Source organism: Carassius auratus, chromosome 34 (genome assembly GCF_003368295.1).
Source record: "Carassius auratus strain Wakin chromosome 34, ASM336829v1, whole genome shotgun sequence".
NCBI lineage: Eukaryota > Metazoa > Chordata > Actinopteri > Cypriniformes > Cyprinidae > Carassius > Carassius auratus.
In genome coordinates, this window is record NC_039276.1 from 5,919,546 (window position 1) to 5,942,034 (window position 22,489).

General features: G+C 37.0%; 2 protein-coding genes across 23 annotated transcripts in view; one reads left to right on the forward strand and one right to left on the reverse strand.

The window, feature by feature from the left end:
- Positions 1–18,186, forward strand: part of obsl1b (obscurin like cytoskeletal adaptor 1b) — a 32,720-nt gene extending 14,534 nt beyond the window's left edge. For 7 of the 20 annotated variants that reach the window (XM_026218928.1, XM_026218929.1, XM_026218931.1 and 4 more), the window contains 21 exons: positions 1,173–1,448; positions 2,724–2,969; positions 3,248–3,523; positions 5,185–5,460; positions 5,552–5,824; positions 6,061–6,336; positions 6,445–6,720; positions 6,795–7,070; positions 7,958–8,233; positions 8,316–8,585; positions 8,688–8,954; positions 9,065–9,334; positions 9,765–10,031; positions 11,362–11,628; positions 13,640–13,752; positions 13,891–14,044; positions 14,297–14,458; positions 14,567–14,671; positions 14,957–15,223; positions 16,989–17,258; positions 17,523–18,186. In XM_026218928.1, the coding sequence (XP_026074713.1) occupies positions 1,173–1,448; positions 2,724–2,969; positions 3,248–3,523; positions 5,185–5,460; positions 5,552–5,824; positions 6,061–6,336; positions 6,445–6,720; positions 6,795–7,070; positions 7,958–8,233; positions 8,316–8,585; positions 8,688–8,954; positions 9,065–9,334; positions 9,765–10,031; positions 11,362–11,628; positions 13,640–13,752; positions 13,891–14,044; positions 14,297–14,458; positions 14,567–14,671; positions 14,957–15,223; positions 16,989–17,258; positions 17,523–17,533 (4,874 nt within the window). In that variant the 3' untranslated portion in view covers positions 17,534–18,186. Of the gene's footprint in view, positions 1–78; positions 355–1,172; positions 1,449–2,723; positions 2,970–3,247; positions 3,524–5,184; positions 5,461–5,551; positions 5,825–6,060; positions 6,337–6,444; positions 6,721–6,794; positions 7,071–7,957; positions 8,234–8,315; positions 8,586–8,687; positions 8,955–9,064; positions 9,335–9,764; positions 10,032–11,361; positions 11,629–13,639; positions 13,753–13,890; positions 14,045–14,296; positions 14,459–14,566; positions 14,672–14,956; positions 15,224–16,988; positions 17,259–17,522 lie in introns of all 20 variants that reach the window. The other 13 variants (XM_026218938.1, XM_026218940.1, XM_026218941.1 and 10 more) reach the window with 5 other exon arrangements.
- A 2,213-nt stretch (positions 18,187–20,399) lies between these two features.
- The window catches only part of LOC113053699 (carboxy-terminal domain RNA polymerase II polypeptide A small phosphatase 1-like), a 28,453-nt gene continuing 26,363 nt past the window's right edge, over positions 20,400–22,489 (reverse strand). For all 3 annotated transcript variants that reach the window (XM_026218958.1, XM_026218957.1, XM_026218959.1), the window contains one exon: positions 20,400–22,457. In XM_026218958.1, the coding sequence (XP_026074743.1) occupies positions 22,329–22,457 (129 nt within the window). In that variant the 3' untranslated portion in view covers positions 20,400–22,328. The remainder of the gene's footprint in view (positions 22,458–22,489) is intronic.

The following is a 22,489-nucleotide window of genomic DNA, read 5'->3' on the forward strand; positions in this document are numbered from 1 at the left end:
TATATATATATATTAAATAGTACTTGTTTAGGTAAAAATATCTGCTTACGTTAAAACATATTAAATTAAACCCCTTAGCTACATCTTTGCAAACATCAACTATCCATGAGACTGATGGGAGCGAGTCAAATGAAGAAGCAGAAATTGCAAATTTTCCACAACCTGAGGTATCGAACACAATGCAAGAGGTGTGCTGGTACAAGGAAAGTGAGGAACTCCAAGAATGTGATGGTAGCACCCAATCTAAGGAGACTCTCAGAGCTCTTGTTGTCAAAACAGCTGAGCCGTCTCACTCTGGAGAACATGCTTATGAGACAGATGATGTCACCGTCCAGTTTCCCCAGGACCTACCAGGTGAATCATGAGTCATCTACGCCAGCTCAATCCATTCGATTATCAAACTAACCACTTCAATCATGCAGTGGTCACTAACTCTGTTGAATCTGTTGTTCAGATAAAAGCCAGACTAATAGGTTGTTGTAAGATGTTGTCACTGCCGATGCACATTTCAGTAGATACATTACTTAATATTCTTTTTATATTATTATTTATTTACATTTCCCTTTCATAGCAGCATCCTGGAAATTTCAATTTAAGTAAAATCTTTTTCAAAACAGTAATCAGAAAACTGGCAATAACAAGTTCTCAAGCATGTTTAAAGAAACTTCATTAAAGTAATTCAGATATCTATTTAATAATTATCGTGGTTATATATTACTACTACTACAACTAATAATAATAATAATAAAAATGCATTCTTCTTAGGGATACTACAGTCACATTACAAACTGATATATGCACAAGTAACAAAACTAAATTCATTTTCAGTATGTTTGTCTTTCATGTTTGTTGCCCATGTTTTGTATTTGTTGTAAAATATCTGTGACTTTGAATGTTGTCCATTACTCTTGCGCTTCTAATATTTCATATTATATTCTGAAATGTATGTCTGTTTTCGGTTTTGTTTTCCCATTTTGGGAATCAATTGTCAATATATTCTTAAAGTAATTTTCATGCCAAACAGAGTCTTTCTTAAAAATACTGAATGATACTCAATATTTTGACCCGTTCTTGAGAATCAAGTTTCGAGAAAAACTATAAATGCATGTATGTTTTATAAAAAAGTAACAAACTATATAAAAGTAAATGTGTCTGTACAAAATTGTCTGTAGCTCCGCCAGTGACGTTCTCCAGTGTCCCTGAGGCTCAACGGACCATATGCATTGAGTCAGGAAGACCCTTTAAACTGCAATGCGAAATCTCAGACCCTGATGCACAAGTCTGGTGGTACAAAGATGGGAATGCGGTGCTTCTTCAAGATGGCATTGTTACTATGTATGAGGAAGCAATGAGAACACTCTCTGTGCAAAGTGCTGAATTATGTCACAGCGGAACATACAGCTGCCAGACAAACAATGACACCATCTCATTCCATGTGGAAATCAAAGGTGATTTGATGTTTTCTTTCACGAAGACACCACATGAGATGTGTGTAAACTGAGCAAGTCAAGCAATCTCCTAAAAAACTATGTATTGTGGTTATTCAGAAGTAGAAGGCAAATAATTTGGCCTCCATCCCTCAAAAGTAGTATTTACTGATTGTCACTCAAGCACATGTATTCATGAATAGGAAACAAAAAAACACCACCACTTACTAGCCAGTTATTTTCCACTAAATCATCCAACTCTTCCTCTATGCTAGGGGTGGGCGATATGACCAAAATCTTATTTCACAATACAAAATTTCCCGATAACAATATGTCTCTATATAGTTATTTTTGTTATTTTATAATTTTATCTTATTAAAAATAAGAAGAAAGAAGCTAATTACAAACAACAGGAAAAATATAATATAACAAATTCAGTTTTTTAGGTACAATAGGAGGTACGTTGAATAGGACTTCTTGTAATGTCATGTAATAAATACTACAGAAACTGTATAATCAAGTGTATAAAATAAAAAAATGCATAGTCTTCACTCTGTGAATTAAATATAAATGTATTCTTATTAAAGCTAAAAACGTTATTACAGCAATATCAGTAAGATTTTTTTTCAGACATGAATGTATTTATATTAGGCTGCTGTCACTTTAAGACCGAATATGGCACCAAAATAATGACACATCCAGTTTCCTCTCACTTAAGACAAAAGGAACAACTGTGTTTACATGAATACTCCAGTCCACACAATGGACATTTTGACATAATTGTGTGTGCATTTGATTCAAGTGCAATAAGACGCAAAAGAGAGCTGGATTTGTGTTAGCATGCCGTCTGAGAGGCGGTTTTCTGTGCACATGCTTCAGAGGTGTGTCAGTCAGTGCGTGACCAATGCAATGAGTTCTGTTTCACAGCTTATTGCACTTAATAACTTTACTTAATGTCATGCACATTGCATGGCACATGCTTTCTGAGAGATGGCTTTCTGTGCGCGTACTTCACAGGTGTGTCAGTCAGCGCAAACATAATTGAGTGGACTTGCCACTCTTTATTTTCTCATTCATGCATGTTCCTTTATCACTATAAAGAGTCAACAACTTTTAGTAATACTGTTTTACCCAGATATATTTACATACCGTGCATAATATACTTTAGTAAAGTATCTATAAAATAGACACTTTATACTGTACCATCGCGACAATATATAATGTCATAACGCCCAGCCCTACTCTATGCCATTCACAATTTTGTAGCTCCATCACTGAAGTTCATTCCAATTTCAGAAGTGGAGAAGAACAAGTCCACTGAAGTACACTCACCAAATGTTCTGAAATGTGATATAACAGACTCTGCCACTGAGATGCTCTGGTGCAAAGATGATATAGATCTGGCCCCAAAACCTGGGCTCAATTTCCAAAAAGATGGAAATATGAAGAAACTAACTGTCCAATCAGCAGAAATGTCTGATACTGGAAACAACACCTGTCATGATCCAGGTGATACCATATCATTCAAGGTGGATGTTCAAGGTGACTTTCACAATTCTATTAAAATGATAATCTGCTGTGCACTGTTTTATGGCACTTTAGATAGTTCTTCCACTTCTAATCACTCCCTGTTGAAAACATACTTTGCCATCCATTTAAACGCTGCTTATCTTACTTCTTGATAACTTGATAGCAAACCCTGAACAAATTTGTACAGTAGGTTTAGACTGTCTACTTGTCTTTTAAAAGATTTGTACTTTTTTAAACAAATTAATTTATTGATAATGTACTTTTTCTTTTAATTGTTCAAATTTTCATAGCACACCTTGTTAGGTTCTCAGCACTCCCAGAAATTGCGAGGAACAAGTTTATCGAAGCAGGCTGTCCCATTATACTTCAGTGTGAAATCTCAGACCGTACTGCCCAAGTTTCCTGGCTCAAAGATGGAGTTGAACTCCAACAAGACAGTGGATTTGACATCCAATCAGAGGGCACTATGAGGAAAATGATCATCCAATCAGCTGAGCTCAAACACTCAGGCGTGTACAGCTGTGAGGCTGTGGATGATTGCATAGCATTCAAGGTGGATGTTGCAGGTGATTTTGAGTCTACATACTTTCTCAAAACCACTAACAATGTTTCAAATAATGCTTCATCCACTGCTGTTTGCCCCTATCAGAATTTAACAAAGTAAACATTCATAACCAAATAATCAAAGCCCCATTTATTAAACACTAAAATGAACTCCTCACCACTTTGGCTGACACAAACAAACTGTAAAAAAGGATTCAAAAGATTTTTGAACATCTTCGAATCACTTATTGCAGTATTAATATATTGCATAGATAGTCACATAATTTAGTAGGGTTACCATATGTCCTCTTTTTCCTGGAAATGTCCTGGACAGTATTTCTTTATTGCCCAATATATCCAGGTTTTGGCTTTGTTTTCATGTTTTCATACTCTCTGATGGTAATGATCGAAAAGTAGTTTGACCAATAACATGCAGGCATTGTACATAATCGACCAATCATGGCACGGAGAAGGTGGGATCTACATATTAGCAATTTAAAAGCACAAGTTCTCTATAGCTCACAAGGTATTTTGATGCCATAACACTGATTGGTCTGCACAGTGCAAATGAAGCCGAAACCTGGATATTTTAGGCAATATAGAAATTCTGGCCACGATGTGTCCAGGAAAAAGGGCATTTATGGTCACCCTAAATTTAGTCATGCTCATTAACTTATATGCTTAGAAGAATATGCTTCTTCTACAGTAGCACATAACATGAGATAAGAACTCATGATATACATTAGGAATCTGCAAAGTGTCTCATTTGTTAGCCATTAGTTTTAATCTTTCTCATCATTTCATTTCCTTAGTTTTCATATCTTAGAAAGGTTTTTTTTTTATTCTTCTTTTTTTTTCGTAATTCAATTAATTTGACTGAACAACAATCCTCTTAGCTCCACCAGCGAAGTTCTCATCTGTTCCTGAGATTGAGAAGAATAAGTCCGTTGAAGCAGGCTGGCCAGTCATTCTCCAGTGTGAGATATCTGATCCTACAGCCCTGGTCCAATGGTACAAGGATGGATTACAGCTCCTACCTCAATTTGGGGTTTACATCCAATCACACCACACCAGGAGGACACTGGTTATTCAATCAGCAAATGTATCCCACTCTGGGTTTTACAGTTGTAATACTGATGATGATATCAGCGAATTTTTTGTGGATGTTAAAGGTGACATACAATATCCAAAGTATTCTGTTATATAACTAACAAATACAATGTATCATCAAATCATTTTCAGTTGGGGAAAGCATTCTTCTCTACCTTTCGACAGATCCATTCTTGCTGCTTTATGGGCTCTTTAACCATTTCCCTAATGCAGGAATATATCTGAAGCTTCACAAGTTTGTTCGCAATATTTCCACCAACTATTACTATCCTTAGATGCTATTTAACTGGTATCTTGTTTCTCTGTATTTAAAAAAAAAAAAAAAACATTTACGCTGGTCAAGCATGTAATCTTTATTATCTATGCTTAACAGCACTTCATTCTTGCAAAGCTTTCATTAACTGTATTCTCTTTTTCTTTGTAATTCCTTTGGCTTTTAAAGTGGAGAAAGTTCTACAGGGCTGCCCATGCAATCATCATCAGTGCTTGAATTGCATGCTTTATGTAATACTTATGCGGCAAAAAGTAAAAGCAGTGCAACATAAAACTAATGTCCATTTCTTTTTTATTGCAGCACCTCCTGTAACATTTGGCTACATACCAGAAGATGATCTGCACAAAAATATTTTGGAACAAGACAATCTACTCCTTTGCTGTCAAGTGTCCAGGTCAGATGCTATTGCACAATGGTACAAGGACGGAGTAGAATTAAAGCCTTGTGACAACATCCTCATAGAAGCAGAAAACACTATACGAAGACTGATCATCCCTTCAGCTCAACTCTCAGATTCTGGGACATATACCTGTCGGGCTGGAAATAGTGCATTAACATTTCAAGTTTATGTAAGAGGTGAGTAAATATGTTTACATTCATACAAACAAGTCAAATCTGATCAAATTATATTTACAAGGCTGTGTAGCAATTCTCTTTTGCTTTACAGAACCCCCAGTGATGATTGTATATCCCAAGGAAGATGTCCACCTTGACCGTTATGTTCCTGAAGAAATTGTTCTTAGCTGTGAACTTTCACGGCCAAATGGAAAGGTGACATGGTTCAAGGATGGACAGAAACTACAGGAGAGTGAAAACATAAAGCTAAAGACAGAGGGTCCATATAGACGGCTAAAAATTCTACGCAGTGGTGTTGAGGACTCTGGAGAATATGTCTGTGATGCAGCTGATGATTCAATATTCTTCAATCTAAACATAAAAGGTATCAAATTTAGGTTTAATATGTATTACCAGTTAGAGATTTGTGATGTCAGCCAGTAGAAAAGCTGTTGCAGTAATCAGATCAAGTTAATCAAATGGTTACTAGATAACAAAAACATTTTTTTTATTTTCTTAGAATACCATGCATCAATGAATTGCATGAAATGAGAGATTAGGAACCTGCATTAAGAAAGTAAATAAGGCCCATTTTGATGTCATGTTGACTTTTCCCTACAGAACCCCCAGTGCGCATAGTTTCTCCAAGCCAGTCCCAAATGGAACTTTGCCAGCAGACTTCTGAAAGGATGGTCCTGAGCTGTGAAATCTCTAGACCAAACGCCACTGTACGTTGGTATCGAGATGGACTTGAAGTAGAGGAGAGTGACAGCCTAATTCTGGAGGTTGATGGTGTCTATAGGAGACTTATTATCCCAAAACCTACCATCAAAGACTCTGCAGAATATGTCTGTGACACAGCTGATGACTCAGTGACCTTCTTTGTAAACATTGCAGGTGTGTAAAAGACCCTCTATTTAATAATTCATAATAATAATAAAATAATAAATAAAAAATAAAACCTTCAGTTCTAAATGTCCATAATGGTTTTATTTCCTTATCCAGAGCCACCAGTTAGATTTATTCGGCCAAGGAAAATGGCCCATGGAGTAGAGAAACTTGTGGGAGACACTGTGGTTCTGGAGTGTGAAGTGTCTCGACCAAATGCTGAAGTCACCTGGAAGAAGGATGGAGACGAGATAGAGGAGAACAGCAACATAACTATCACAGAGGATGGCACAAGTCGACATTTAACCATTCACTCTGCAGCTTTTGAAGACACAGGGCAATATGTCTGTGATGCTAGAGATGATGTGATGGATTTCCTAGTGAAAATCAAAGGTACATTTACGCAAGAAGTAGATTAATTAATTTGATTCCTGCAACTAACTAAAGTTATATCCTCTTCCTTCCAGATACACCACTAAAAATTCTGCGAAAAGCTGAACTAGAAACAAAGTGCAGATTTGTAGCATCTGATGCTATTGTGTTAAAATGTGAGATCTCAAGAGCAAATGGAGTGGTCAGTTGGCTTAAAGACAATGAGAAAATTGATGGAAATGAGCATTTCATCTGTGAAGAGGAAGGGACATTCAGATCTCTGATTGTCCCCAGTGCTGAATTGAAGGACTCAGGGGAGTACATCTGTGATGCACAAGATGATAAAGTTGTCTTCAGTGTTACTGTAGAAGGTACTACTTGTTAAAAGGCAATGTACACAATGAAAAACATGCATGTACATGCTCAGATAAAATACACAAAACTTGTATCTTTAGCTTGTCATTGGGGAAGTACCCTCAAAAAAGGTGTAACTTATTCTCACTGTAGTATTGTTGTTGTCGACGCCACCATGTTGTGGAGACGCTGTGCGTTTCATTGTGAAAGCGAAACTACTTTGTTTGGCCTTCCAAAAGAGGACGATATCCTCTACATCATGCCTAGAGCTGATTTGTGTTGGTCACTGTGGAAATACATCAACTTCGCGCTGTAGATCTCCGGATTGGCTTTCACCATAGACGACACGGAGTCCAGCCCCGGGTTGTCACATGTGGTTGCCACAAGCCCGCTAGCCACTCCTTCGTCAAATCCACCACCCATTCCTTACTCAAGCCTGCCAGCTGCCACTCACTCAAATGCCTAGTTTATAATGGGTTTTTATTGTTTTTGTCTCATCACGCCGGGAGACGGCATCACAGTATGTTAAGGGGCAAAACATTTCCCTTACACGCTTGGTATTCAGGCAGTCACAACTCAATCAGAGCACACCTCGCTTTTCAGAACGATGAGCTTTATAAAGATTGATGCGTTTCAAAAAGGCGGGGCCTAGAGGAGCAACAATAATGTGCATTGTTTTTGAACCATAAACTGCATAAACACATTGAATTACACCAAATACACCAAATAATGTTCTTTTTAGCAACGTCATATGATCCCTTTAAGGTACCATTAGGTGTAGATAAGGTACATAGCTGTAGCTTTGAGGGTACTACCTTAGTGACAAGCTGTTGTCCCGCAAAATAGTTTTGCAAATTTTTTTCTGACAGTGTATTTTTCAAAATAACCTATTCTTTTTGCTCAGACGCTCCAGTGTCCATTATTGGGAATTCAGAGAAGCCAGAACACCACATTTTAATGACAGGAGATGATCTTATCCTGGAATGTGAGGTATCTCGAGAAAATGCTATAGTCCAGTGGTACTGCAATGGATGTTTGCTACAAGAGGATGTACGCACACATATTGAAAGCAGAGAAACAACGAGGAAGCTTGTGCTATCAGGACTTCAGACATCCGACTCTGGAGAGTATCTCTGTGATGCCATTGATGACAAAATGATAACTAGGCTAACAGTTCAAGGTAAATAGCAAAGAAAACAATTTAATATGTATCAGGTTAAACATTATGTATAAAAATCACTTAATAACATGTTTTTTTATAGAACCACCATTTAAATTCATTAAAAAAGATGAAAGAACAAATATTTCAGCCTATGAAGAAGACAGTGTGACACTGCGTGCCACTGTTAATAGGGTCAGTGCCCCAGTGAAATGGCAGAGAGGCCATGATCCAATCAGAAGTGATCGTTTCCACACAACAAGTGATGGTAACACCCACTACCTCACTATTAACCCACTTAAGAGATGTGATACTGGAGAGTATACATGTCATGTGGGATCTGACGAGATGCATTTCATTGTCCATGTTAAAGGTACGACCAGGGAATGGTTTGTGAAGTTTTACAACAAAAGTTGATTGTCTATAAAAAAAAAATGTCTCTAGTAAAATGTTATTTCTACTGTTTCCAAATCAGCAATGAAGGTAAAATTCTCCAAAGCACTAGAAAATGTAGTGGGACTCAAAGGTAGTGATGTGGTTTTAAAATGTGAACTGTACAAGTCCAAAGGAGATGTTCAGTGGCTCAAAGGCAGCCAAGAGATTACCCCAAACAGACACTTTACAATCAGAGCTGGGGGTCGAGTGAGAAGCCTGACAATACATGATGTAACAGAAGATGATGCAGGAGAGTATGCTTGTGAATCCAAAGATGAAAGGACATCAGCTACTGTGGTGGTCAATAGTAAGTTCATTTCTACCAAAGGACTTGTGTTAAATGCATAAAGCTTAACCTGAAATCAGGAACGAATCACATGTTAATTAATGCCAATTTCCTTCTCTTCTTATCCCAAGTTCCTCGCATTGTGGAGTTTATCGCAGAGCTACACAACATAACTGTCATGGAAGGAGAAGATGCAACATTTAAGTGTATGGTATCTCCAGAGGATGCAAAGCTAGCCTGGTTTAGGAATGCCCAGCCAATTTCATCAAATGAGAAGTTCAGCATCTCAAGTAATGGATTATGCCATGTGCTGCATATCACCAACTGCCAAGTCTCAGATAGCTGCAAGTTGACAGCCGAGGCTGAAGGTGTGATTTCCAGAGCTACCCTTCAGGTCCAAGGTAGAATACCATCCATTTTTATTTCACTGCTCAAACGTGACTTATGAACATTTATTCTTAGTTTCAACCTATGAAGTAACAAATTCACTTTCAACAAAATATTATTTGGAGTGTGGAGTGTGTTATATTTTTAAAAGCCTGTACAGGTCTTTAATACCATGTCAGCATGTTTGTGTTTAATAATGACCCTTTCAGACATGCCCGAATTGTTGAAAAGGTGCTTATGATGGCTTGTGCTTAACAGCTTCTCCAGTTAGATTTCCAATCTTAACTGACAGAGACAAGTGTTAGAATGAGAAGCTGTACTTCAAGCACATTAAATAATGTCATTCTCATTGGCTTTGCTCATTGGCTTTCAAATAAAAAGAGTTTTCCAAAGTGTTCAAATAAATGGGGAAAGATCTCAACATTTAACCTTATCTGTATTCAGAGGCACAGGTGCTTTTCACAAAGAGCTTGTGCCCGGTAGTTGCAGAGGAGTTTGGTGAAGCAACACTTGAGGTGGAGGTCAGCCATGAAACTGCAGAGGTACAGTGGATGAGACAAGGAGTGGTAATACATCCAGGGTCCAAATTCATCCTGAAGCAGAATGGCAAAACACGTTCTCTCACAATCCATAAACTGACACTTTCAGACCAGGGCACCTACAGCTGTGAAACGCTCCATGACCGTACACAAGCCAAGCTCGCTGTGGAACGTGAGTCTGCACAAGCTGCTTTCTTCCTCACTGTGTGCTGTTATTAGCATGTCTTTACGGTGATAGTCCCTCATAACTGCCCGTTGCGATGTTGTTGTCTTAAACAAACTGAATCAAGTGACCAAGAGTAATCTGAGTAAGAGGCATCTACTTTAGTGACACGTGTTCCATGGTGTGACAGCAGTAAACAGGTGTCTGGCAAACTACTTACTGAGTCCTGGGGAAGAGCTTTCTGTATTGACATTAGATCAGAAGAGTTATGATAATTTAATTAAGCATGCCAAATGAGAACTGGATCAAGAGCTGGTAGAAGGTCCTGTCTAAGTAAAGGTTAATTCCTCTTAGTTGCCTGTGAAACATATTATGAGAGGAGGATAAAAGTTTCATGAGGCTATCTACTCACAACTGATTTCCATTTCCAGTCTAATTTCAAACTTACCAATCTCTTAACATAGCTTTTCAAGTTAAAATTAGCTTACAATTTGGAAAACAAGCAATTATTTACTAGTCATATGGATAGGTCAAGACGATGAAGCTGTGTTGTACAAATGAGCAAGTGATGAGAGAAAGTCTGGAACTTTGGCAGTTCCTGGCACCAACTATGAATCTTGATCTGTTTTCATTGCATCTAAATTGGTGCACTGGCCTTCAAAATCTAGGGTGGTGTTACCAACTCTCTAAAATAAACCCCTCTTTTCCACGTGGAATGCTGTTTTGGAAAATTAAAAAAAAATGTTGGCATAGCCCTGATCCCGGGGCGGACTGGCCATCTGTGTTATCTGGAGAATCACAGAACGGCCAGTACTCCAGGACAGCCGGTGGGCCGGCCCACCACCCGCCAAGCATGCAGTCATCACCGTTTTATTGAGCCGTCAGGTTGAGCTTAGACCAAGAGCAGAGAAAGACGCCGACTCCAGCTCAACATCTAGTCAACATCAGTGCTATTGCTATAATTTGGATGGTATACTATCATGAGCCACAATTAAAGTCTCGTGACACTCATGCTAGGCATTATTTTTTGTTGTTGTCGAGTTTAAGTGCGCCGATTGTTTTGGGCCGGGCCTAGTCAAAGTCCAGGCCCGTTTTTTAGTCCTAGTCCATCCCTGCCCTGATCGAAAGCAGGATTTAGTGTATTGCTGCTAACACCAAGCAGGCAAAACAAAGCCAACTAATTCAACAACTGTTGTTCTATTTTTTCTCTTTATTACCTTTAGCTTTCACCTTAATCTCTTTTTCTTTTCAAAAAAAAATAAATCACATATTTCTAATTGCATCACCATTGAACTATACCTTTTTTTTTGCCTTTAACAACCGGTGCTTTCTCCCACAGCACGAAAAATCAAGATTTGGAAAGGTCTAACTCAGATCCAGACTTATGAAAGAGAGACGGCTTCGTTTGAGGTGGAGCTGTCACATAGCAATGTGGAGGGTGTATGGCAGAAGGATGGGCACATTCTCAAAAACAACAACCGTTTGCGTATGACTGCGAAAGGACGAGTACACAGCCTAACCATCTCTAACCTGACCTTGGATGACACTGGATCCTACATATTCTCTGTTGACACCATCAGATCATTAGCAAGATTGGACGTTAAAGGTAAAGTGCAAACCAAAATTATTTTTATAAATTAAACTTAAACGGTTAGTTCACACCAAAAGGAAAATTATGTCATTATTTACATAATTACCTTTTCTTTTTGGGATTTACAAAACAAGAAATGTTTTAAAATGTCCTCATCCATATATCGTAATGGCAGTGAAAAGCAAGCTTAACCAACAAGTAGGGCTGGGCGATAAATGGCAAAAAAAGTATCACCGTTCATTTTTTTCATATCAGTGAATATAGATAATTATCACCAAAAAATTCACATCATTTTTTATTTTAAGGGATATAGTAAATCTGTATCTGTAAGATAGATAAGACGCTAAAATCGTTATTTATTCAGTGATACTGTCATACAGTGTAATGGATGACACTGGTGTAACAGAGAATTTGCATTACACCAGATGACAAAAACATTACCCTGAATGAAGAAACTTCTATTTATTATCAGTTTATACTAAAGGCAATCAACTGGCCACCTATTTCAAAGACTTGACAGCAAATTTAGCTTTCACTATTAATTAAACTTGTAATCCAGTTAAAAAGAAAGAAAAAAGAAAAGAAAAATGTACAAAAAAAGCAACACAGTATAAGAGTGCCAGTGCAGTAAGACAAAATACACTTGTTTTAGACATTTTCTGAAAACAAGTCTTAAAGGGGTCATTAATTGAGAAATCATATTGTCCTTGATCTTTTGACATATAAGAGTTCATTGTACTATGAAACCATCCTGTAAGTTTCAGAACTCAAAACCAAGCTGCTAAAACAACTCGTTTCGGATTTTATCTCAGTATGACATTGGAACAGTGCGTTGAAAGATTGCTGAAGATCACAGCCTACTTCTACATTATTGCTTCTTTGGCCCCGCCCACCAATTCCAGCATGTAATACAAGGCAAAGATGAGAAGGATTACTGAGGAGTAGGATTAGATTCCAAGTTGTGGAAAAACAGTCATTGCCTTCCCTGTGTGTCTACACTTTGTCTGCACTGATGTGTGATTCTGTCTACAATAGACACGGTGCAGTGTGGCAAATCCCAGACAGCAAACTGGTGCTTTTACTGGCTCATCCAATGAAAATGAGTTTGGGGCAGCACTACTCTTATTTTGAAGGGTTATTTACTGTTAGTTTAGAAAACCTAGTGGTGCAGAGTTCCCACAAATCACCTGTAAGTGATTTAACCATTCTGTAAGATTTAGCCACTGATTTCATCCACCCACATCCCTTTAACCACACACCTTCTCTTCAACACTGTATAAAACAAAATGCATACAAAGTCCGAAATCCCTAAATAAACTATGAATGTCGTGCATATACTCATATTTACTTATAGCTCCAAGCTATTCAGGCTTGCAATAATCTGTATCTTGTTTCTTAATTGCTTTGGCAACAATTAACATATAAGGGGTGGAATCTGGCCATGATAAACAAGTCACAGGACGTAAGAGGGTCCAGGGCAATGATGTAAGTCTACAAACTGGTTCAATTTCAGATGCTGATGACACTACAATGGCATGGACAGACAGCTTTGCTACTGCTCTTACCATGTGTCAGGTTGCACACATAAAAAGATATGGATCACATGATCAGACTAACAGTCACAAGTATAAAGTGCCAGTGTAAGGTAATATCTTCTATGCCAAGTCACTCAATAGAGCTTATCCTTTGGAGTCACGGAGCTGTCACTAAGGATGACAATAACAGGTAAATGCCACAACAACAAAGTACTCTTCTCAAAGCACTCTAAGCACAAAAGCTGAGGTATGGTTAAATGATAAGCTCCTGTTGTACTAGACAGATAGATATATTCACAGTTGACTCAAGGGATCTCAAAAGTCAAACAGAGGCAATCAGGGGTAAATTGTTAAAAACTTATCTGAATAAATAGTGACTTGCTTTGAAGATCACAGCCTTTCAATTGTGATCAATAAGCTGATCAATATGTTAAATCAAGTCCACCAACAGTGTTTTCACATAGGCTGACAAGACTCCTTTGCTTCCTCAGAAATTCCTGTATCAATTCTGAAAAAGCTTGAGGATATCAGGCAACCAGAGGGATCTGGTATAACCCTTGAATGTGAGCTCTCACGGCACAACGTGGACATAAAGTGGACAAAGGTAAAATTACATGACATCCTCAGAAAACCCTCTTGTTGCAGTACATTAAAAACCGCTCATATAAAAGTCCTAAACTGGTGCTAATAATAATGTGAAGAAAAAAAACAATCTACAGATACAAATGTCTTCTACTTTCAGAATGATGTTCATCTTAAACCAGGAAAAAATCATCGTATTTATTCGATGGGAAGAAAGTGTTTTCTACAGATACTGAAGTGTGAACTGGGAGACTCTGGTTTATATGTGTGTGATGCTGGAGATGCCACAACATCCTGTACAGTGGATATCTATGGTAACTTGAGAAAGTCTGTTAGATTATCACCAGATTTTTCTGCAGATTATATATATTCCTGGAGGTACTGATTAGTTTAAATCGTTATCCTGCTGCTGAAGTAGGCTAAATCAATCTAAGTACTACATTGCCACCTACTGGTACAGAGGTGAATTTAACTAAATGGGAAGCATTTACCCCTTGCTTTGTTTTAAATGAATACATGTTCTAAAATTAAACAGTGCCTTTTTGTGTGTATTAACATTTCAACAGAGAGGGAGCTTGAGATACTACAAAGCTTAGAGGATCTGGATATTCAAGAAGGTCAGAATGCAGTGTTCGTGTGTGAAGTTTCCCTGGATGATGTGCCCGGAGAGTGGTTTAAGAATGGCGAGAAGATAAAACCAACCAGCACCATTAAGATCCGTCAGGAAGGTTATTCTAGCACCTGTTGCTTAACTTTGCCCTCTTCCAAAAACTGATCAGAGAATATTTCAATCAGTATCTGATCGTGAATTTTCTGTATCATGTTTTCCTACTTAGGGACAAAGCACTTCCTCCTCATATGCAATGTCAAAGAAGACGATTCTGGACAAATGAAGTTCGTTGCCAAGAATCTTGAGACAACAGCTTACCTCGAAGTGGAGGGTCTGTATTTAGTTTAAGTCAAGCATTCACTACAAATCAAAAAATTGATTACAAGTTGCAGATGCCATGACATTTTTTAAACTGGTTTAAAACTAGAATGTGGTCAACCAGATGGGTATTTACTCTGTTCTGACAAATGAGAAAGCAGCAATGACCTATGGTCAAAAATAGTAATAAAAAAACTTTTCCAAGCCTCTGTATTTTTGGTTCTTCTTACCATTCTGTACAAATTATTTAATTGTCAAGAAGGACATCAATTAAAACTACAACTTTCCATCTCTACAGCACTACCAGCAAACATTGTGAAACCACTTCAGGAGATAACTGCTCTGGAAAACACCCGTGTCATACTGGACTGCACTTTGACAAACCCCCGTTGTAGCATTCGCTGGTATAAGGGCCCAAATGTCATCCTGCCCTCAGAACACTTTGAGATCTGCAGTGAAGGATGTTATCGAAAACTTGTGATTCAGCAGGTGTTGCTGGAAGATGAGGGCACCTACAGTGTTCAAGTTGGAAACTACACATCTTCAGCAAAACTAACCGTTGAAGGTAAGGCAAATTCAGTCCTTTCAAAACAGTTATAGCATTATAAGTTATAATTAATAATTTAGTTCAGTTCATGGATCTCCCTCCTAACAATGTTGATCTGAATCAGGTGCGAAATATGCAGAGCAGCTTCAATTAATACATTTTCTTTTAGGTGGGAAAACCAAACATGTTTCTTGGCATGAATGCCTCTCACACCACACCTTATCTCTCATTTTTGGCTGCTTTTTCTAAGCCAATTGAATGACACCACCGTTTTATGGCAAAACTACTTAGGAAATAAGTATTTTGGATGAATGAATTAACTGCTTTGTGCATCCAATTTACCCTCAGCCAGCTGGCACTCAAATGTAAGGCCTGGTTCACACGGGACGATTTTAAAATTGTCGGCCGATTTTCCAAATATGAGAGACCCCACACACAGCGATAAAAAATCACGGGTTTAACAGTTTTGGTCGTTCCGTGTGTGGTGTGCAGCCACACGGCAATATCAACACATCACACACGAACCGATTTGACTCCCGAGCATTCCCAGGTCAGACGGGAAATCTCGCAAAATCCCTCGAGATCAAACGTGACTTCAGAGTAAACAATCATGGCGGACGAAGAGGATGCAGTGGCCATAGTTTGTGCTTTGTTTTTTAACGAAAAAAAAAACATAAGAAAAACAAGAAAAGGCGATGGTCAAAGAGGTGGAGACAACGCGAGCATGGACTATACTTGCTATATCATAATATGGAGATAAGTTGTTGTTTTCTCTCATAGAAATGTTGTTACGTACTACACAGATTAATAACCGTTGAAATAAACGTTCATATATTCGTTTCCATGTACTCTGGTGGACTGCAGTTGTGGATGTAGTTATGCTCATCGACTTTATTTGTATTTGTTATATTATATACGCCGGCTGTTTTGATTTTGTTTCCCGGTACTATCACTGCCTCGTAACCTCACTTTCTGATTGGCTACACGCCACAGTCCACAGGCTGCGTGATTGTTTGTCCTCGGGGGACACCACACACGAGACGAAATCGGGCCAAATAAATCCAACATGTTGGATATCCCCGATTTGAGATCGGAGCGGTCCCGACATTCTTCCGAGCAGAGGAGAGCAGTCTTAACACACCACACACGGCAGGAATATTTGATCAGATTATTTTACGATAATCGGAGCATCCTAAGATTGTCGGAAGGGGTGAATCGGGGCTAAAATCGGCCTAATTATCCTGCCGTGTGAACCAGCCTTAAGGGGCCAAAATTTATTGGTGGTTACTACGATTGACCGCCAGAAGGCGATGTTTTTATTTTACATTTACAGTAGGTTCTGATTACTGGTGCACTTGACATTTACGCATTTAGCAGATGCTTTTATCCAAAGTGACTTACCATGCATTCAGGCTATATAATTATTTCTACCAGTCTGTGTGATTCCTGGGAATTGAACCCACAACCTTTTGCGCTGCTAACACAATGCTCTACCACTGAGCCACAGGAACTAAATATTATCAATTTTACAGTTTTAAGGTTTTCCTGTGTCATGTCAATAAAATGGCTACTTGCAAGCTAGTTACTCATTCTTTTGCACAAGTTTTTCAAAAATTAAGTGTTTTCTTTTAAATCCTACTTCATTGTTTGTTTGTTTTTTAAATAAATTATAAAACAGTATGGCAAATTTTACTTAGTATATATATAATGAGAACGTATTGCATTTACATAACTGGCAGTTAAATGTGACAACATGTATTGCACTTGTCCTCTGATGAAATAGCTCAATCGGTCCTGATGGTGCGAGAGCTGCAGGATGTGGATGTAATAGCTCCTGCAGACGCATGCTTTGAATGTGAAGTTTCTGCGCCAGTGGCCAAGGCACCTACCTGGACGCTGAATGGGGAGACACTGCATCCTGGTCCTAAAGTTGTGGTAGAGAAAATGGGAACCGTTCATAAGCTCATTCTCAAACAAACATCTGAAGACATGGGCGGCACTGTGTGCTTTATTACTGGGAGAGCTAAAAGCACTGCACATCTGCAGGTCAAAGGTATGCCTATATACTGTTATAGAAGGAATGCATGTTTATATATTGTAAAAGTTTGTGGTCAAATTTTGTATATACTGTATATCATTATACTTTACTCTGATATGAGACATTTCTGGTGCCTATTGTTAGACATTGACTCTGGGCTTGTTTTAATAAGAACCTGATACACACTAATAGCATGGGCCTTGTGATTTACAGCTGAGGGTAAGGGTTTATGAAGGGACTGCTGACTTAGTAATATTTCTCCTTTTCTTTTTTCTGCAGGTAACCAGTGAGAAACAACACATAAGCACTTACAGTGCATAATAATCACCTACGCCACTATTTAAATACAATAACACCAAATGAAATGATGAAACTATTAACTCTTTTGATGTGTCTGAAAGTGAGAGCGCTATCATTAATTTATTTGAAATCGAAATGTAAAATCTTTAGTGTCATGTTTTACACATTATATCCCACTTTACATGGTTTACCATCCATAAGATAATAATAGTTCAGTTTTTCTAAATTTATAATCAAATACATTTTGCTTTATAAAAAAAATACACAAAATGAATAACACCAGGCCAGATATCCTTATGACTTAAGTTTCTTGCACAGTAATTTGGTATTTAATTTTTGAAATTTGTGTATACTGTATATCCTTGTATAGATATTCTTTGTGTAGTTTATTTTTAATTATTATTATTATTTTGTGGGATGCAGATTAAAGTGAGGTTAAGGCATGTAATACAATTGTGCAGGGCCAAAGATGATCAAAAGAGCGTTTGGGACAGAAATGGACTTTTACAAAGGAAGGGAAACATTTACATATAAATGTAAATGGTTTTGAGAGTTTTAATTGTTTGCTTCTGTTGTAAGAAAAGGTGTTACAGTTCATGCCTTTTTACTTAAGTATCCAAATAAAGTGCCTCAGTTTCCTCTTGTTTATCAATATCTTTCAATAAAATGTCGTAATATTTTTCTTTTTCTTTTTTTTGTGAAGTCAATACAGTACTTAGAAAATGCCCCTCTTCGAGTTCAGCACTGCAATCCAGAAATGAAAGTTACATTCTGTCTCCAAATCTGTCTCTCTGACTTGATTTCTATCATTCACGCAAAATGTACCAGTGCACTCTCTAGTGTTTAACAGAAGAAACACAAGTATGATAATATGGAAGCATATGGGTAGCAATATTCAATTTGGGATCTAATATGCAAAATGACAATGCAATTGGTAAAATGACAATGCATTTCTGTATTTACATTTACATTTTCCAATACATTTGTGCAACGTTTGGTGCAAAATGAAAATGAAATTACATAATTTTCATTTGCCATTTCATACACCAGTTTTAATATGTAAAATGAATACTAATTTTAATGCTTTATCAGTTGCAAAATTAAAATTAAAAAGTATTACAGAAATGATTAGATATTCCAATTCCTGGTTCTCACTGTTGTTTTCGAATCTTTTCCAATTCTTTTTTCTTTCTTTCTTTCTTTTGATTAAAAGGAACCTAATCTTACCATGATTATTAAATGTGGAAATTAACATGAACAAAGATGATCAATTGCTGTATAAGTGCAGATCATTATTAGTTAATGTAGTTAACTAATGAACCTTATTTTAAAGTGTTAGCGATATATTACTGTTAAGATGTACAGTCATACACAAGCATTATTTTAATAAGAGATAAGATAGATCTATTTAACAATAGAAATATAGTGCCTAAGTGAAGCAAATAAACAACTTAACTAATTTAAATGATTGCTTTATTCAATAGGCTACTGTAGAATTAACGATAGACTATGTAAAATAGATTAACTTAACAATAAATAAATAAAATTGTGGGATTTACATGCATGAATTTAGAAATGTTTATAGATCGGTTATTTATTATGTGGTTTCACCGTTTGGATGTTACTTGCTGCAAACAATGACAAATATTTTATCCAAAATCTGTGTTCACGCCACCTTATAATTACTAAAGTTAATTAGCAATTAATATTTTTTATGAAAACATGTTATAAGTTGTGATTTACCACCACTGGCACGTCATCGGACCTGTGGTCATCTTTGCATGAAGTAAAGCGCTGTCCAGGCTGTCCTGTTTCAGGAAAAAAAGACAAAACTTCCATTTCAGAGGTACCTTAAGGTAATATATACACTTTTGTATTAATATGTACCTTTAAAGGAGTGAATCACTGTATCCAAAAATACTTAGTTTTGATGGCTCTTAATTAAGTGATATTTTAAAACTGACTTGAAATTAAATATTTTGTCTTGTTTAAATGTAACATTTGCTTAGATTATATTTTATAGCACATTTCATCTTGTAACAGTTGAAAAAATATTTCTATATGTAACTCTAGAGGGAGCCATTAGCCTTCAAATGAACCAACAACAAATGTTTTTCAGACAGCAAGTTCTAAATTCTAGTCTTCATTTATCTTAATAATGCCTAGAGTGCCTACAAAAAGGCTTGCTGTAGAGCACATTAAAATCGACTATGAGAACACTGATTAATTGCTTATGGCAGTAATAAAAGTGAAACAATTGACAAAACTACAAGCTCTGAAGCCTTACCACTATCACAGTTTTTGTTCAGGAGCAAAAAGATACATTGCACATTTCTTAAATTAACAATTACACATTAAGAGAAGTGCATTTGTGGCCTCTTTGAGAATATTGAAAAGGCGGCATACAAGCACTACCAGGACTATTGCATAACCTCAGAAAAACATGGGCCTAGGTTGGTCCTGTTGCGTAAGCAGACTAGTGCGAGGAGTCCTACTGAGATTGATGAACAGTCAGACCTCAGAGAATGTACCAAGTCAGACATGCAATTCAATAACATGTTTTCAACCGCAACATCAGTTAACAATGCTGAAAGACTTATGTGCTCATGTACCTATTAAATTTAGGCTTAAGTTCATTGAAGTTTCATAATTTCTTTTTTTCATGACACTTGTAACACACTTTGAATGACTGACATTGATCATTTTGAAATGTATACACAAATAACGTATATACAAACCATGTAACTGCACATCCAATACTACTGGAAATACTACTAGAATATAATACAGGGTTTGATTCAAGTACAAAATAGAAAAAATCAATTGTGCTTTTTAAGAATAAAATATCACTCAAGCTGCTCTTTACACTTTTATGAATAACAGAAAAAAATATTCTCCATGGCACAGCACTGTTTTCATTAATATCACAAATATAGAAAGATGGCAAATGTTTCGCCATCACCAAATCTATTTAAAAAGTCAAACACTGAAAAATGGACACAAAAAAAAAAAAACAGTATTAAAAAGCCATAACATCACCTTTCCACTCTCTCCCAGACACATGAATTGAAGACATGAACATCACCATTATTGTCGATATTGGCACTTGCAAAACAATCAACTCAGACAGTTCTGAGCAAGTATACAATCCCCATTAGGAAAACCGTCCATATTAAATGTCAACTAACAAGAAGGCATGTCAACTGCACATTAACAGGGCTCTCCAGTCCACAGTCTGGCATGCTTATGCCAATGCCCAAATCACTTTCTCAATGAACCATCCGAAAGCCTAGTGATCTAATGGAGAGTTAAGGCATTACAAGTCGAACATCTGTTTCCACTGACAAATCAAGGTTTGATTCCAGTATTCTTTACTTGCTTTGATTAATATAAAACACAAATTGCATATGGTTATGAATTTAAAACTATACAGTATTAGACAAACTGATTTGTAAATAAGACCAGTTTGATATTGTCTGAGGAATTTTTGCTACAGTAATTTTAAGGCCAAGGTGAATGACCCGGCATTACACTAAATAAAGCATACCGTATATGATTCAAAAGGTGCATTATCTTAACCTTCTGAATGAAAACGGGCCGTGTGACACAAGAAGTGCTGGGCCAGTTTCCCTTTCCTACAAGTGCGGGCTGATTGCATCATTAGTCTTTTTTTCAAATGTTATTGAGAAACTGGAGGAGAAGGGGGAAAAAAACATGATTTTTGAAAGAAAAAAAAGGGATAATGAAAGCTTGTTTTAGAGTCAAATAAAGTTGGTTAGATAAAAAAAAGAAGCATATTATTCCATGTGATTGGCATTCATGGTTTTGTCCTCACTAGAATTAAGATCTTGAAGTAAACTCAATAAACACAGGGAATGAGGGAAGTTTAACTCAAGATAGAAACCCAAGAAGAGGAAGTCATTTTCTTAAAAAACTGATCTTCTCAAATCACCAACCAAAGGACAATCAACTTGTTTCATTTTAACAGGGCTTCCCTCAACCATGAAAATGAAAGCGTTGCAAAGAGGGAATAACACGTTTTTTGGGTGAATCACACGAAAACATGCCCAGGCCACATTGCTCCCTAAAATCAAAAGTAAAATACATATAAAATTATATTTGCATATAGAAAACAAAGTTGTTGTTTTGTTTTGGCTTTGTGAAATTAATTTGATGACAATTAAACAATTTGTCCCTCATTATTACCATAATACATCTGGACATTTTGCTTTAGCTTTTTTTTATATTATTTATTGTTCACAATTAGATTACTGTAATACAGTGCGTTTCTTATAAACAAGCATAAATTAAAAGGCAGTACAACAAATGCAACCATAATATATAAATACAATTTAAATAATATATATTTTTACACATTACAGTATGTTAGAATTTTTGCATTATGAAAAAAATTGGAGGGAATGTGCTTAATTGTCAAAATAATGTCACAAAGGCAAAAAAAAAAAAAAAAAAAAGCAATTCTTTCATTTCCTTTAAAAAATAATTTATATTATTTGACTTCAGGGTGAAATATGGTCTTGGCCTGTTTTCCTGAGATTCAGGCAACCGAGTGTTAAAACAATCAGCTTCTTATTGAATGCATGCAATAGTCCTTCACAGTTCTGTCATTCGACTTCTTTTTCTCTATCAAACATCATATGAATGGAATTCTGGGTAGGTGATGAGGACTGAGCTAGTGGCTGGTCCTGTTAGGGGGAAGCAGTGTGGTGCTCCAAGCCCAGCAGCCTCCCTGGCCCCATACTGACAGCTGCCCTTAGTGTTGTGCTAGCTAGTAGTCCTCTGCTGCTTCAGCACAGTGTAGACATTATCCACTTTACTCAGTCTCTCAAAGAAAGGGATGAGATCCAGCAGCTCTGTGTCAGACATGTCATCAAACCAGGAGGCTACAGGTACCTAAACATAACAGAGGAGAGTGTCTGTTAAAA